General features: G+C 39.4%; 1 protein-coding gene across 1 annotated transcript; it reads right to left on the reverse strand.

Moving 5' to 3' along the window:
- Positions 1-2,131: 2,131 nt before the first annotated feature.
- LOC129353506 (natural killer cells antigen CD94-like) lies at positions 2,132-14,047 on the reverse strand. The gene is made up of 7 exons (XM_055022856.1): positions 13,935-14,047; positions 11,563-11,633; positions 11,163-11,276; positions 7,995-8,120; positions 7,300-7,454; positions 7,085-7,200; positions 2,132-2,369 (listed from the first exon to the last, which is right to left on the reverse strand). Exons 2-7 carry the CDS (start codon positions 11,630-11,632, stop codon positions 2,228-2,230), a joined length of 723 nt encoding a protein of 240 aa, XP_054878831.1. The 5' UTR covers position 11,633; positions 13,935-14,047; the 3' UTR covers positions 2,132-2,227.
- Positions 14,048-15,765: the final 1,718 nt, after the last annotated feature.

Here is a 15,765-nt window from a genome sequence, read left to right on the forward strand (position 1 = left end):
TACGAGTCGTTAGAAGATACATTTGTTTATATTTAAGTTTTCTTCAAGCTGTAAGACGCATCCTATGATCCACACAGGCCCCCCACCCCTTCACTCTCTATTCTCTCAGTCACTACTTCCTCTTCTGAGAGGGGAGATGTGTGCTACCAGCTCTCCATCTAACGGGTAAATTGAGTTTCCTAAATCTGCTGGGATTTACCCTATCAGAACTGAAGTAAACTCTGTTTAAGCTGGTTTCCAGAAAGGATTCGCCTGACTACTAACGGCCTACATCCAGATGTGCCACCCTTCTTCCCCCTGTGAATTAGCCAGACTGAGCAGCATACAGCCAACTAGTTCCACAGAGCACATCTGTTAACGGTCGCTCCTTCTCTTTTATACGACTTGCACTTGTTACTGAATCAGGTTGGTTTTAGTGACTCGGGCGAGTCCCAAGGATGTTGTTTTAAATTTGGGCTAAAGCAACCTATAAAACATTACCTACTTTACCTCCCCAGAATCAAACATCACAGCTATTTTACTACCATCAAAGAACTTTGAGGCGACTCATTAATTGAATGTCCACAACATCTTTTAGATTTCCTTTATGCTAAATATTCTATTAGTAAAGCAATTTTGCAAGGGTCAGTACAGCTTAATTCAGTAGCAGAAATAATCAAATAAGTAAAATAAATCATCTAGCCTATCTTTCCCTAACGCTGATACTAAGAACTAAAAAGGGAACCTTTTAGAGAGACGGACGGAGTTTGGTGTCTCGAACCCCAGAACTGGATCGATGATGAAGAAGGTGTTGTAGCAGGAGGAAGAGGAGGTTGATTGATGAAGGCAGGGATCTCTGTTGGTCTGATGAGCTGTCATCTCTGCATGGATGATGAGGTCACACAGGACTTGGGTCTTTGTCTTGATCTTCATCTTTGTCCTTGGGGTCTGAACCCAGCCGATGAGAGAAGTCCGATTTGAAGCCACATGTTGCGGGGCTGATGGGTTGGTCCCCGTGCACAGGCCAGTCTTCGTCCCTGTGGCCCCGGCTCTTCTTCAGCTGCAGAGTTCTTTGTCCATCTCGGTCTTGACTCGAAGCTGCCTGTAGGATCCAACCAAAGATTCCTCTTTTGCTCTCCCCTTATATAGGGTTTATACCCGCTTTCAGTGCATTTTCATTGGCTAACACTGTTGCTGTGCTTTATTGGGTAACTGTTTGGACAGATAAACTCATATCCATCACTGTCTTAGAGACATTTTGTCCTGAGGTCTTGGCTAATGTCTCAGGGTTGCTCAATCTTCCTCCCATGTCTCTGACATGTTTAAGTTGTTCAACAAGCTATCTCCTAATAAGGTCTTGGTCATCTCTGCTTTCCCATTAGTCCCCATTTGACCCCTGACCTTTCACCTACTGTCCACCTCCAACACATCATCAGTGATCTTTAATAGCAGTTACATGTTTTACACAATTTCAAGTTCAATGTTAAAATCACATTCATAAACCTTTTAGTTTCTTTAATTTAGCATTAATTTATAATTTTATGATAATCACAACTTATTACTCTTTTCTTATTTGATACCAAAGTTACAGTTACTTGTTTTACTTGTAAGTTTTCCCACAAGTGTAAATATTGTTATAAGTAAACCAATATTAATATAAGTACTTTACTTTAAATCTTATCTAATTTATTCAAAATGTTTAGATTTTATCCTTTAAAACGTTTATGCTTTTAAACAAGGACTGGTCTCAGCTATTTTTATACAGCTGCAAGCTGGAACTTACTTCCTCTTTTTCCAGGAAACCTGCTCTTCCTGTCTCATCTCTCTCTGACTATAATTTCTTATGATTAGATAGAAAAAATAAGTATAATGAAAGCTGAGTTTGCAGGAGATAAAAAACATACACAACCAGATTTTTTATATTGCAGTCTGGGCCTACTGTTGGATCTAGATGTAATTTGTGTGACTTATTTTAAAGGTAACTTTATTTATTGTTACTGTTAACTAAAATCTCCAGCATGGGGAAGAGGGATGATCTCGGATTTTCTTGACAAAGCCCTCCTAGTTTCAGTGTGTCCAATGAGAAGTGGAAAGCAGCTGTAAGGTTCATCAAGTGAGAGTTCAAAAACAATAAGAATGACGACATCACATGACCAGCATTTGATGAAAGTCATGATGAAATGCATTGTATATACACATGACACAATTGATATTCCTGCATGAAACATTAAGAGAACAGTCAGTTACATTAAGGCTTGCGAGCGTCACGCTCACAGATGAATTTGTTCTGAAACTCATTCATTTCTTTCTTCCAGCTCTCTGAGGGATTTAGTCTTGGAACCACCAGAGCTTTTGGTTGCAGAATGGTGAAGTTCTCCTTTATCCAGAACCTTGAAAACAGAAACATGAACCTCAGAACATAAAATAAAATCACACAGCAGCTCACTAACATCAAACTGATAACTGGCAGCATCTACATGTTTTGTCTCTATACCAATAAGAAGTATTTAAAAAAGAAGCCAGACTAGTATTAAATTAAGAGTTGTATGTACTTTACAGATTTAGATGTTATTGTTTTCACAATTGCATCTAAAACTGTTGAGAAACTTTTATAAGTTTTTAACAAATTATCTACTTAAGTAGAATTAATCTAACAAATGTATTTGATCCAAATTCAACATGAAATTTATAAAGAAATTAACAACAACAAAATGTCTGGGGCATTGGATACAGTTTATGTTTGTCAAAATGCTACACAACACTGGTTTTAATTTCAACCAAGGAAAAATTGCATCGAACAAGGAAATATTGCATTTTTAGTTTTCCCATCTTGATTTTTTCTGTACTAAAGTGCAACAGTTTTTCAGTGTTTCACTGTTGAAAAGGGCATGATCCCATAGGCTTTACTAAGCAAGATGACCCATTTGTTATCCAACCACTTCACTGGAGGAACCCCTTCAGCAGCCCTAAAGTCACAGGTCCCACGCCCCCTTTGCATCAGGACTTTGTCATCAATGGAGCTCCACCAGTGCAGTTCGGTTTTACGGTGCCGATACACTTGACACCAAGGGCAGTGTGCAGGTACTGAACCAAGTTGAAACTTGTAAAGAAGTTGTCACAAAAGACAACAGACATCTGGGGCTCTTTTATCGTTTTGCAGAGTGTTGGCACCACTTTTGCTCCCAAAGGAAGAAATTATTACAAAAATTATTTTGTAAGATGATGTTATACAGCAAGAAGGTCCTGGGTTCGATTCCCGGCCCGGGGTCTTTCTGCACAAAGTTTGCATGTTCTCCCTGTGCGTGCATGGATTCTCTCCGGGTTCTCCGGCTTCCTCCCACAATCCAAAAACATGACTGTCAGGTTGATTGGGCTTTCCAGATTCTCCCTAGATGTGTGTGTGTGTGTGTGTGTGTGTGTGTGTGTGTGTGTGTGTGGTTGTTTGTCCTGTTTGTCTTTGTGTTGCCCTGCGACAGACTGGTGACCTGTCCAGGTGACCCCGCCTCTCGCTCGGAACGCAGCTGGAGAAGCACCAGCAACTCCCGACCGCGTTAGGTAGAAGGGTAACCAGAAAATGGATGGATGGATGATGTTATAATTATTTTTAGTGTATAACATTGTAATAACACTTATTGTTTCCTATTTACACCAATAGATGAAAATGACTTTTGATTTTATACCCAAAAAAAAAAAGTTAACTAAATTACCTTGATTTGCTACATTTAGCATCAAGTGACAAATCAACCGTTTGGTCAAGCATATTTTGAAAAAATTATTAGACCTTTAATTTAGCTTTTTAGGTGGTATCAAGTAACATAATTCTGTTTAGTAAGGTCTAGAACACTATAATATGCCAGAAAACTATTCTTGCCTTTCAAAGTTTTACCACAACCAGTCAATATTTGTGACAGATTTTTTGTGTTTCTGACTTCCTGGTTGGAGAGGGGAAGAAGAATACTATTTAAAGAAGCAGAGCCCTGTAGTGGATTTCTTTAGCATATCGTACCTCAACCAAGCGACAGAGATGGCTCAATGAGGTTAAGCTAAGTTAGGCACTCCTCATATGGAGATAGAGACCCAAAATGTGCTAAACCATATGGTTGAGTGGGCAGTTAAAGGGTTAAAATGATTCGTCCCTGAACAGATGTCTTCAGATGGGCCTGCGTTTGTAAACCAGCTGTTTTATCTTGATCTTCCTGATGTAACAATGACGGCCCTCACCCACATTCCCAAGGAGGCAGCTGGTCAAAAACCATCGACTGACTGCAAAAGACCAGCAGCAAGGCTTGGTGGCATCAGCCAGAGGGTTCAGGTCCCACAGTGAGGACAGACTGAGGACTGAAGGTCTCCATGCCTGAACTCAATCACCTTCAGCACCACTGACCCAAAGGCACAAGAAAACCCAGCTGCAGTTTGCTCTTAGCTATATTAAGCAACAAAAATAGTGTTATGGATTATGAGTCATCTATGTCATTTATCTGCTTACATGCACATTGCTGCTTACATAACCATAATCACACAAGACTGGCGACACACATAAACAAAATGACTAATTGGACTGATTAGGGTTCAAAATGAGGAGTAGAATAAAAGCTAAACTCGCATTACAATCTTTGCTTTACTTGGTGTCAGCCCTAAGCTGAGTGACGCCCAGCGATGGACAGTGAATCTCAGACTGCTGAGTGATAACATTAAGAAGGTCCTCCTGCAGCATGACAGCATATTGTTCAAGCACCCATGAGCCACCTAGCTTTTAGCTTGCGATTGTTTTTTTGTTTGTTTTCTTCATTTCAGTAAGAATAACTTCCGGTTTTTGCCAGTCCCTTACAAGTTTCTCGCCAACTCCAAACTTTCTTGTTGCTGCTCGATTACTGTTTTCGGCTGCATATTTTACTACTTGCAGCTTGTAATCTGCAGAATATAATTTACCTTTTGGTGTGTCTAGTGGCGATTGTTTGTCAAACCAAACATCCAATAAAAACTTTCATCAGCCACTATACAGCACTGGAGTCAAGATTCTTCACGCAGCCAAAGGAAGTTTAATGTCCAAACTTGTTGACTGTCTTGGTTGCTTATATTTTCCTTTTCAGCAAGCAATTACAACATTCAAACTTCTCTTTGTTTTTCTATCTCAGGGGTCGGCAACCCGCGGCTCCGGAGCCGCATGTGGCTCTTTAGTGCCGCCCTAGTGGCTCTTTGGAGCTTCATCAAAAATGTTTGAAAATGGGAAAAGATGGGGCTGGGAAATATATTTTTTGGTTTATTATGGTTTCTGTAGGAGGACAAACACGACACAATCATTCTTAACGATTTCCAATGCTATAAAAATGTGTAGAAGAAACATTCAATGATACAATTCTTGGACCGAATCCTCTGCATTCGTTGCCAGTGTGGACGGATTGCCTGAATGTTCGCTCTGCAGCGACAAGTTGTCAAATAACTAACTGGAGCGCACCTCAATGAAAGCCGAAACTTGGAAAAAAAAAAAAAAACTGAAAACATACATCAATAAGCAATCCAGTAATTTTCATCAGTATACATTTAGTGTTGTTTTTTTCATTATTTTGTGTCGTTGCTCAGGTCGGGTTGCTCATGGCTGCTGTGTGTTACTATTGCACTGATTTGCTTGGCATTTGCGCATAAATTGAACTCTATTGATTTTATATACTTTACGTTTTCAAAAGGCTGCCGTTTTATTACACTCCGTTTGTTGTTTTTTTGATCACACGCTTAACGGTGATTATTCACAAAGAGCGATCGTCGTTATGCAAACTGGGGGCAGATTTTCTGTGATCCAAAAAGGGAAAATAATGACACTTTCCCTGTCGCTCTTCATAATAAAAATAATATCAAGAATCTGATTTCTTTATTGCGTTTCTTTAATTTTGTAAATGCATTCATGTTGTAACAGAAGGTTAACATAAAGCACCATCGTACAACAGAAGAGTCACGTGATGCGTCATTTCTTCCAGGACGCACTACAGGGAAAACAAACATTTAATCATGAATACTAATTTTGTATACACTTAGTCATTTTGATAATACGCTAATATAAACACCTAGAGCCTGTTTTGCCTTATATAAAAGCCTTATATATGGCTTTTACTTTTTTGCGGCTCCAAACAGATTTGTTTTTCGTTTTTTGGGTCCAATATGGCTCTTTCAACATGTTGGGTTGCCGACCTCTGTCCTATCTATTTCTCTTGCTCTGGTAAAAACCATAGGCCCTAAACCCAAATGCCTGCTGGTCCTTTACCAAGCCCTACATTTTAGAAAGCGGACCGACCCACTTTACTTCCCATCTGACTACAAAAAGAATAAATAAGATAAATGACATATAAAAAAATAATAATAAAATCAACAATTATTAACCTGCAAATAAACTCTGTAAATAATACAAAAAATAGAAGTTTAAGAATAAACGAAATTGAAATGGATAAAGAATAAATAGTTCCAACAGTGCCATTTTTGCTAAGCCCTTCTCGGTTTTTATGAATTAGTTACCGCCTGTTGTGTTTATTTGAGTTTCTCCGTGTCCTGAGTTCTCCTCGTTGTCCTGTCTTCCCCTTGATTACTCCCAGGTGTGTCTTGTTCCCTTGATCACCCTCTGTGTATTTAGTCCCACCCGTGTCCTTTGTTCCTCGCCGGGTTTTTGTCATTGTTTGACGTCCATGTTGTTTGCTTGTGCTGTTCGCCTATTTGACCAGTTGCTACCGGTGCGAGCCCTGGCTTCAGCTCAGCCTTGCTGCCTGGCCGCGGACTTGTTTGTTGACTGTTGTTTTGGACTGTTTTTTGTGATTAAATCTTCACCACCTTACCTTACCTGGGCCCCCAGTGTCTGCCTCACCACCTCCTCCACACCACTTCATGACACCGCCAATGTTGAAATTATTAACACAGGCCTCGCGCGGCTTCATGCGGTTCAGTGTGAATACCATGTGGTATAATGTGTTAATAATTTCACACATAAGTCGCACCCCGGCCAAACTATAAAAAAACCCTGCGATTTATAGTCTGGAAAGTATGGTATATTTAACTCTTCTACAAACTTGTAAAACATTTTACATTTTACTAAGGTTGTATATTTTTAGATAATAGTTCTTACCCAAGAGTGTCTACACGTCCATCAACCCAGATCCAGGTCTTGTTAATTTCTTGCAACCCCATCCAGTATCCATGGTCTTTATCATAGTAGTATTTGATGTGTTTGGCGACAAATTTCTGTGAACAAATTTTTCTAGATTGTCGTAAATCTTCTTCAAGCAACAAATTTTCCAAAAACTTTGGGATAAGCTTTAGATTTCTAGTGTTAGATTTTACCTGCTTCTCCAGATCATCAATTACAACCAAATCTGATCGTCTAATCTGACAGATCCTTCGACTTTCTTCCCAGGTCTTCCAACGAGGTGGCCTGTCGTAAAACAGGTAGCATTTGTTGTTGTAGGGAATCCAGTCAGCTGGACATGAGTCACAAGCTGGTTCCATTCGACAAGGGGAGAGAGCAGAAGGAAATGAAACTTTGGTCAAATAATATCAGAAAGAAAATTATTCTTTCTGATATAGCATGAAAGAATATATAGCATGCATAAAATAGCATGCTATTTTATGCTATACAAAAATAGCATAAAAATCCCAGTGTCTATATTTAAAGTTTCACTTGTCAAAACTGATCAAAGACTTCAAAGGTAGAGTGCAGATCAATAATGGAAAGTGATTAAGTTAAGCTACCATTCTGGTTAGAAGTGGCGTACCACAGGGCTCTGTTCTCGGTTCTCTCAAAAACAACAATATTCTCTGAAATCAAGACTTTACTCTAAACTTGTTGCTAATGGGTACATTTTTCTCCAGCCCAGCCAAATCCCCGGCTCACCTTACTGTCAGACATCAGGACTGAACCTGTGATTATAATGGTTAGGAATGTTTTGAACAGCTACTTATAACTGAAAATTAGAACCATATTTTAAAAATAACACAAATAGTCAAACGGTTCAAAGGCAATCTAGAAATTGTTTAACCTGTCTCTCTCTCTTCTATCAGATGCTCGATGTCTTCCTTCAACGTCATCCTTCTCTCCATCAGGTTCTGTGTGTCTGTTGTAAGATCATCGATACTTTCCTGTAGCGCAGTCGACTTTATACTCACTATAAAAACACACAAAATAGTCAGAAAGTCAGTGACTATCAGTATCAGAGGAGAAACCACACTTTCAGTTTCTCTCTCAGATCTTTTCAGGATATCAGACAGTATTCTCAGTTTACCACCAAAGAACAGTGAAATTATTAAATATTTCTTTCACATTCTTACTTTTGGGGCTGCACGGCGGTAGAACTGTTTCTTTGCAGCAATAAGGTTCAGGGTTTGAATCACTAGAGTTTGTATGCAACATTTCTGTGTCCTCAGATTGTTATGCTAATTATAGTATTTAATGCCTGAGCAAGGTTTTTATGTCGGAAGTTTTGAAATAATTGTGCTGATTTTCTAACCATCCATCATGAACAAGACACAAAGATCCTTAAACTCCTCCACTTGAAGTGGTTTTAAATCTTTTTTTTCTCATGTAAATCATTCACTTATGGCAGGAGTGCCCAAAGTCGGTCCGGCATCCTGCAGGTTTTAGTTCTCTACCTGATGGTGGCAACAACCGTTTCAGCAGGTGCATGTCCTTCTTAGGCCTTCTAATGAGCCATCGTTGGATCCAGGTACGTAAAACCAGAGAGAGCTAAGACAAGCTAGATGACGGCCCCCGAGGATGACTTTGGGCACCCTTGACTTACGGCTTATGTAAAGTAGAACTGCAATGCTTTGGTCTGAATTCCTCGTTATTGTAGCTCCACAGACTTCGTAGCGCGTTTTAAAGCAACTTGTTTTAATATGGCCTTTATAAATGTGAGTGAGACATTTCATGCTCCGTCCCCTCCAGGTCACATAGCATTCTTCTCCCTAAGTCAGCCATTTCTGTAGTTTGATAGCAGCAACATCTTCAATAAACGTTGGAGACAGATGTCACTCCATCTGTGTCATTTTTATGACTTGTAACATTTGATCCTTTTCTGCATTAAAAGCCTGTTTTATACAGAAACAAATCTCATTATTTCTCAAGGTAATTTACACCCAGGGGTTCCGGTGGGGTCCCAAAACTGGTAAACAAAGCTGAATGGTGCACAGAGATAAAAATGTTTGCACTACAACAATTGGGGGCTCATCTAAGCTAGTTTTTGGGCTTCTGAGATCAGGACCCCTCCTCACGGAAGATCCCAGACCGTGGTGACAGTGTATGCACAACTAAAATGGTGGGCAGAAAGTTTTATTTCTGCTGGCGGTTTGCTTTCAAAATATCAAACTGCAAAGCTCAATTGCTGGCCGGAAAAGTTTGTTTCTGGCCTCCAAGATTTTGAAAGGTTTTGAAAGAGGGACATTCACTTTGTCGTATTGTTTTGGAGAAAATTAAAATGGTAAAAAGTATATGGTTTACAAGATTATTGGCAAAAGCATTGTTGAGAACCCATGGATAGAATTAAGTTGTTTTGGGACAGTTGAAACTCTGGGCAGAAACTGATCAAGTTACAAAAAAAAGCCCCGTGGGAAAACGGGTTGTACCCTGGAGAAATTCAGAAATAGTGTGTGGTGTTTGGGTCTAATGTCATGCAGCCAGACTATAGTGCTTGGGGGATTGAGTATCTGACAACATCAGAATCAATACGAACCCATGGTTAATAGATTACATTTAGATGGGATGGGTCCGGGGGTTGGTTAAAACTCCAGATAGGGTAGACATCATTTTCCAAAATAAAGTACCCTGTATGTTGGAAAAATTTGGAGGAGTGTGTAGTTTTGGGTCAAAATCAAGAGTATCTTGCATGGGTGGTTTTAATTCTTCTTTTATTTGTTTTACTTTTATTTTAATTAATTTTCTCTTCTGTCTTCTTGTCTTTGTATTATTACTATTTTTTTTGCTTCTTTACATATATACACCATATTGAACGAAAGGCATTGAGGCCTGATCTAATTCAGTGGGTCGATCAGATCCCGGTAGAACGAATGCGGTTCTGTTGTCTTGGCGAGCTGAAATCGTTTAACTGTGCCCAAAGCACCAGAACGGGTGTGTTGTGAAAATGAGAAGGAATTCACAAAGGCGGCCTTGTGAAACCAGGTGTGAGCATGAATGAATCTGATAATCATTACTCTGCCAGCGACCAGAACAACCAAAGAGTTTTTGTTTATCAGAGTATAGAGAAGATCTATGGAACTGATTGAATGAGCAGTTCAACAAAGTACAAATATAAACCAGCTTAAAAAACTGTTTAAAAAGGAACTTAGTGGAAAATATGTTGTATGACATGAGTACCGTATTTTCCGGACTATAAGCTGCAGTTTTTTTCATAGTTTGGCCGGGGGTGCGACTTATACCCCGGAACGACTTATGTGTGGAAATTAACACATCATTATTTGATATCACGTTATTTTCACACTTAACCGCATGAGGGCGCTCCAGGACTGTTATTCTACCTTTGGAGTTAGCAGAGTTGTTTAAAAACAACACCGAGGATGAAGATTTCATTGTGTTTTGTGATTTGGAGTGACACGGATGATTTGGTAAACTTGTCAGCATGTTATGTATGCTTTAGTTATCTGAATAACTCTTAATATGTTAACATACCAGGCATGTTCTCAGGTCGTTGTTTGTCATGTAACATTAGCATAACGTACAATTATTCCGCCTGTTGTTGCCCCTATTCTATTTTTACTGCCTTTCAAGATGACATGTCTGTTCTTATTGTTGGATTTTATCAAATAAATTCCCCTCAAAAATGCGACTTATACTCTGGTGTGACTTATGTAATTTTCTTCTTTATTATGCATTTTAATGCTGGTTCGACTTATACTCTGGAGCGACTTATAGTCTGCAAAATACGGTAATTCAAAGACCAAAAACTGCTATTTATAAGATTAAGATGTAGAAATCATTTTACATTTAAGGATGAGAAAGGATTAAAAAAAGGATTAAAACAATGAAAAGCAAGGATGAGATCCTAAAAGCTCGTCATATAGGAAGATAATCAAAGTATACTGTGGTAATGTGGTGCGACAGACTGGCGACCTGTCCAGGGTGTACCCCGCCTCTCGCCCGGAACGCAGCTGGAGATCAGTGAATGGATGGATGGATGTGGTAATGTGAAACTCACTGTAGACAGCTGTTGCAGCTACCATGCCACATAAAATCACACCTCCCACCAAATACAGACGAGACTTGGTGAGTGCTTGTTGCACTTCTTCTTCATCATCTTCTTCTTCTTTACCTGAAAGAAACAATGAACTTGATAAGGTATATAAGTTTAATATAAGTCCATTCTCCAAATCGTATTTACGTTCTTTTATTATGCCACAGCAGAATAGCTTCTCCATGTTTTATGTTTTCATCATATGAAGGTCTTTAAATTGTCTTAAACTTGATTTGCTGAGAGAGCTCTGGGATGATTCAAAGACATTAAAGCTCATCTGTGATGTAAAAAGAAAAACGAACACAACAACGTGGGTAGCACTGCTACTTTTCAGTCCTCATAAAACATATCTAGAGTTACTTACTTTGAGGAGAAGGTTCGTCTTGGATGTCGGTGACTGTAGAATAAATTTCTTCGTCCACTTTGTCCTCCATCCTTTACAGAGAAAATGATGGAGACGTTAGAAAATGTCCAATGTCTCCTTGAACGATCTCAGCTGTAGCTCACAAGAAAGCAGGTGGGTTCCTCTTCCACTTTTTAAGAGACATCAGGATTTGATGCAGCATCAGAACATAAAGATAATTACAAAGTCAGCCTTCTATCACCTGAAGAACCAAGGGAGGAAATCCCATTTCATTATTTTCAATAAACAGAGAATGTTTTAAAGAACAATTTGGAGATGAGGGTCGGCAAAGTTACAGTCTGGGTTTGATTCAGTGTCGCAGATCTAATTTCTGCTGCACCTTTACAAAAATTTAAGGTTCACGATAAAAAGTTTTAATGAGTAACTCCATTTGATAAAATTCCTCATAAATATTGATTTATTGTAGTGGCTCGCAATACAATTTATGTTATTTACTTAATCTAAAAGTCTGTAAAATAATGAATATCTGGGAAGTATCATAACTTAAACTTAATGCTCAAAGCACCAAGGTTTTTATAGAAAAATATTCAGATTTTTTTGTGTACCTGTGTGGTTTCAGAGGCTCTGTGTTGAAGATGGTAAGAACTAAAGGCATACATTTCTGTTTCTCTCTCTGCTTTCTCCTCCCACACACTGAGCTGTCGGCTACTTGCAGCGCTTAGCTCCCCCGTTTCAAACTCTTCTCATTAATGGAAGAGTTGGAGAGCTAAATATAGTTGATATCTGCGTATGCCTATCAAAGCAATGTAGCCAGTTTTGCTTTCCAAGGCATCACAAGGCAGTTTAACATGATTCAGCCAAAGTAATGAAATAACAAACTGCAGTCTGATTTTTGTTATTAATGCATTTCTTTCTCTTCAGCAGTGAAAATAAGCTAAAGGTCTTGCATGTCTTTTGCTTTCAGTATTTACTGACTGGAGGGATTTTTGTTTGTGCTGCAGAGCCACAACTACCTCTTGACTTCAATGACTGACTGACCCTGTGCCACAGGGCTTTTGTTGCTCCTCCTACACTTTGGACTAAACCATTACTCTAAGAGTTGCAGGAGGGGGGGACATAAAAAAATATTTTTTTCTTTGGTGAATGTCAGATTTGTTTCGTTCTTTGTTTTTTACGTTTTCATATTAATATTGTTTAAATACAAGGTTTCTTGTATGATTTTTTTCCGCGGGGGTTCTAGACTTTTTCTAGATTGAGGGGGTCCGGACTCACCAAGGCCCTCGGGATTTCAACCTATGCAAAGAACATTTCCAGGGTTAAAGGACTAATGTTGCAGAAAGATTTAGAGAAATTCCCCCATGCATTTCACACTGATTACTGAAAGGGTCTGTTTAGAAATAAATAAAATCAATCCTCCAGATGAAGCTGATCTAGAACGCTGCTGCTGATGTTCTGACTAAAACCAGGAAGATAGAGCACATCACCCCAGCTACAAAGCCCTGACAAAGGCTCCCTGTAGCTAAGAGAATAGACTTTAAAATAATTTTGTTAGTTTTTAAAGTACTGAATGATTTAGCATCAAAATACATTAAAGATCTTCTGGTTCTGGTCTGCTCTGCATCCCCTGGACCAAAAATGGAGGGGCAGCATCCAGCTTCTATGCGCCACCAATCTGGAACAAACTTCCTGAAAACTGTACAACAGTTGAAACATTGAGTTCATTTACATCAAGGCTAACAACCACCTGTTGAGAGTTGCATTTGATTAACAATAACTGGTATTAATCAAAGGCAGTGATATTCTAAACCTTCAGAGAAGTTCAGACTCTCGTTTAGCCACGAACATGTTTAACCCATTTCATTTTGCAGTTATAGAAACTAATTTAGTTTGCAGATTTCTACAAATTCATCGTCAAAGTAAATGTGTCTGAATTAGCTATGACTTTGATAGGAAAAGCCTTTGGCAGATGAAGCACAGCTGCCCGCGCTTTTGACTTCATATATTTATCGATGTCTCGGTTTGTAAGGAGCGGAGCGCCATCTAGTGCTTGTCAACACAAATTGCAGTCAAACACGACAAACAGCGTCCGGTACAGAGGACTTCAATTTGGTTTAAAATACGGGATGTGACGGCTAATACGGGTCAGTTGGCAAGCCTACATGACACTGTTAACTGTCGCCAGTCTGAATGCGAACTACTGTTACTCGAAATGCTAAACGTTAGCACATTTGTAGAGGAATTGGGTCGTAACTGTTGACTGCCGTTTGCATGAAAACTCACAATTGTGTCAACGTAAGTTAAAATGAAACAAACTATCCTGGACTTACAAACACTTTTAACAGTGGTACCTATAAGTTGCCAACTGGATATACCTGTGAAAGCAGAAATCAGCTTCTTCACCGACCCCCGACAGCCGAGGCCTCCGGGACGGATTCGCCGTCAGGACCGCTGCACTGACGAGCGGATCCCTCCGCCTCCAGCCAGTGTTCTATCAAACAGCGGACCGCTGCGCACTCCAGGCGGATGTGCACATCGTAGGTGCTCTTTTCAAGCCGTTGTTAGGTTACAACCGCAGACAGCGAGATTTCTCCAGCGGAACAGAAACAGTCGCGTAAATTACAAAACGCGAAGAAAAGCAATGAGATCGTTTACTAACAATTAGATTCTTTAAAAGGTTTTACACTATGAACAGAGGACTCGAGTCTCAGTGAGAGCAGTAGTTTTTGTTTTAGGAAGTCTTCACACACTGCAGTGGATATTACTCTATTTAATTTAGAATTATATTTATTTAATCCGCGAATAAATTAAATAGAGCATGAGAGCTCACAGAGCGCATGCTCTATGGTCTCCGTTTGTTTATATTTTATTTAATTATTTCATAGTTTTTCCCAGGCTTTTTTAATATTTCTAACAGTTATATACATTCCAACCTTTGCACCACCTAGTAGTTAATTACTAATTACAAATTCACTAAATTTGTGAATATTTAAGTTTCATACGAGTCGTTAGAAGATACATTTGTTTATATTTTAGTTTTATATATAAAAATAGTCAAGTCACTGGTTTGAAGTGATGCCACTTCCCACCTGCAGGTGGCAGTACATTTTACTTGCATACTTATTTTCGAGTAATAAAGTCACATTTATTATCATACCTAAAGGCAAATGTTTAAGTATACTTGCACCACCTAAAGTGGTGCAAAGGTTGCCAAATTATCAGCTAAATTTGTGAATATTTAAGTTCCATACGAGTCGTTAGAAGATACATTTGTTTATATTTAAGTTTTCTTCAAGCTGTAAGACGCATCCTATGATCCACACAGGCCCCCCACCCCTTCACTCTCTATTCTCTCAGTCACTACTTCCTCTTCTGAGAGGGGAGATGTGTGCTACCAGCTCTCCATCTAACGGGTAAATTGAGTTTCCTAAATCTGCTGGGATTTACCCTATCAGAACTGAAGTAAACTCTGTTTAAGCTGGTTTCCAGAAAGGATTCGCCTGACTACTAACGGCCTACATCCAGATGTGCCACCCTTCTTCCCCCTGTGAATTAGCCAGACTGAGCAGCATACAGCCAACTAGTTCCACAGAGCACATCTGTTAACGGTCGCTCCTTCGCTTTACGACTCCGGTTGTGGGGGAATCAGGTTGGTTTTAGTGACTCGGGCGAGTCCCAAGGATGTTGTTTTAAATTTGGGCTAAAGCAACCTATAAAACATTACCTACTTACCACCGAATCAAACATCACAGCTATTTTACTACCATCAAAGAACTTTGAGGCGACTCATTAATTGAATGTCCACAACATCTTTTAGATTTCCTTTATGCTAAATATTCTATTAGTAAAGCAATTTTGCAAGGGTCAGTAGAGCTTAATTCAGTAGCAGAAATAATCAAAGTAAAATAAATCATCTAGCCTTTCCCCCTAACGCTGATACTAAGAACTAAAAAGGGAACCTTTTAGAGAGACGGACGGAGTTTGGTGTCTCGAACCCCAGAACTGGATCGATGATGAAGAAGGTGTTGTAGCAGGAGGAAGAGGAGGTTGATTGATGAAGGCAGGGATCTCTGTTGGTCTGATGAGCTGTCATCTCTGCATGGATGATGAGGTCACACAGGACTTGGGTCTTTGTCTTGATCTTCATCTTTGTCCTTGGGGTCTGAACCCAGCCGATGAGAGAAGTCCGATTTGAAGCCACATGTT

The sequence above is a fragment of the Poeciliopsis prolifica genome, unplaced genomic scaffold (genome assembly GCF_027474105.1).
Source record: "Poeciliopsis prolifica strain line A6 unplaced genomic scaffold, Auburn_PproV2 SCAFFOLD092, whole genome shotgun sequence".
NCBI lineage: Eukaryota > Metazoa > Chordata > Actinopteri > Cyprinodontiformes > Poeciliidae > Poeciliopsis > Poeciliopsis prolifica.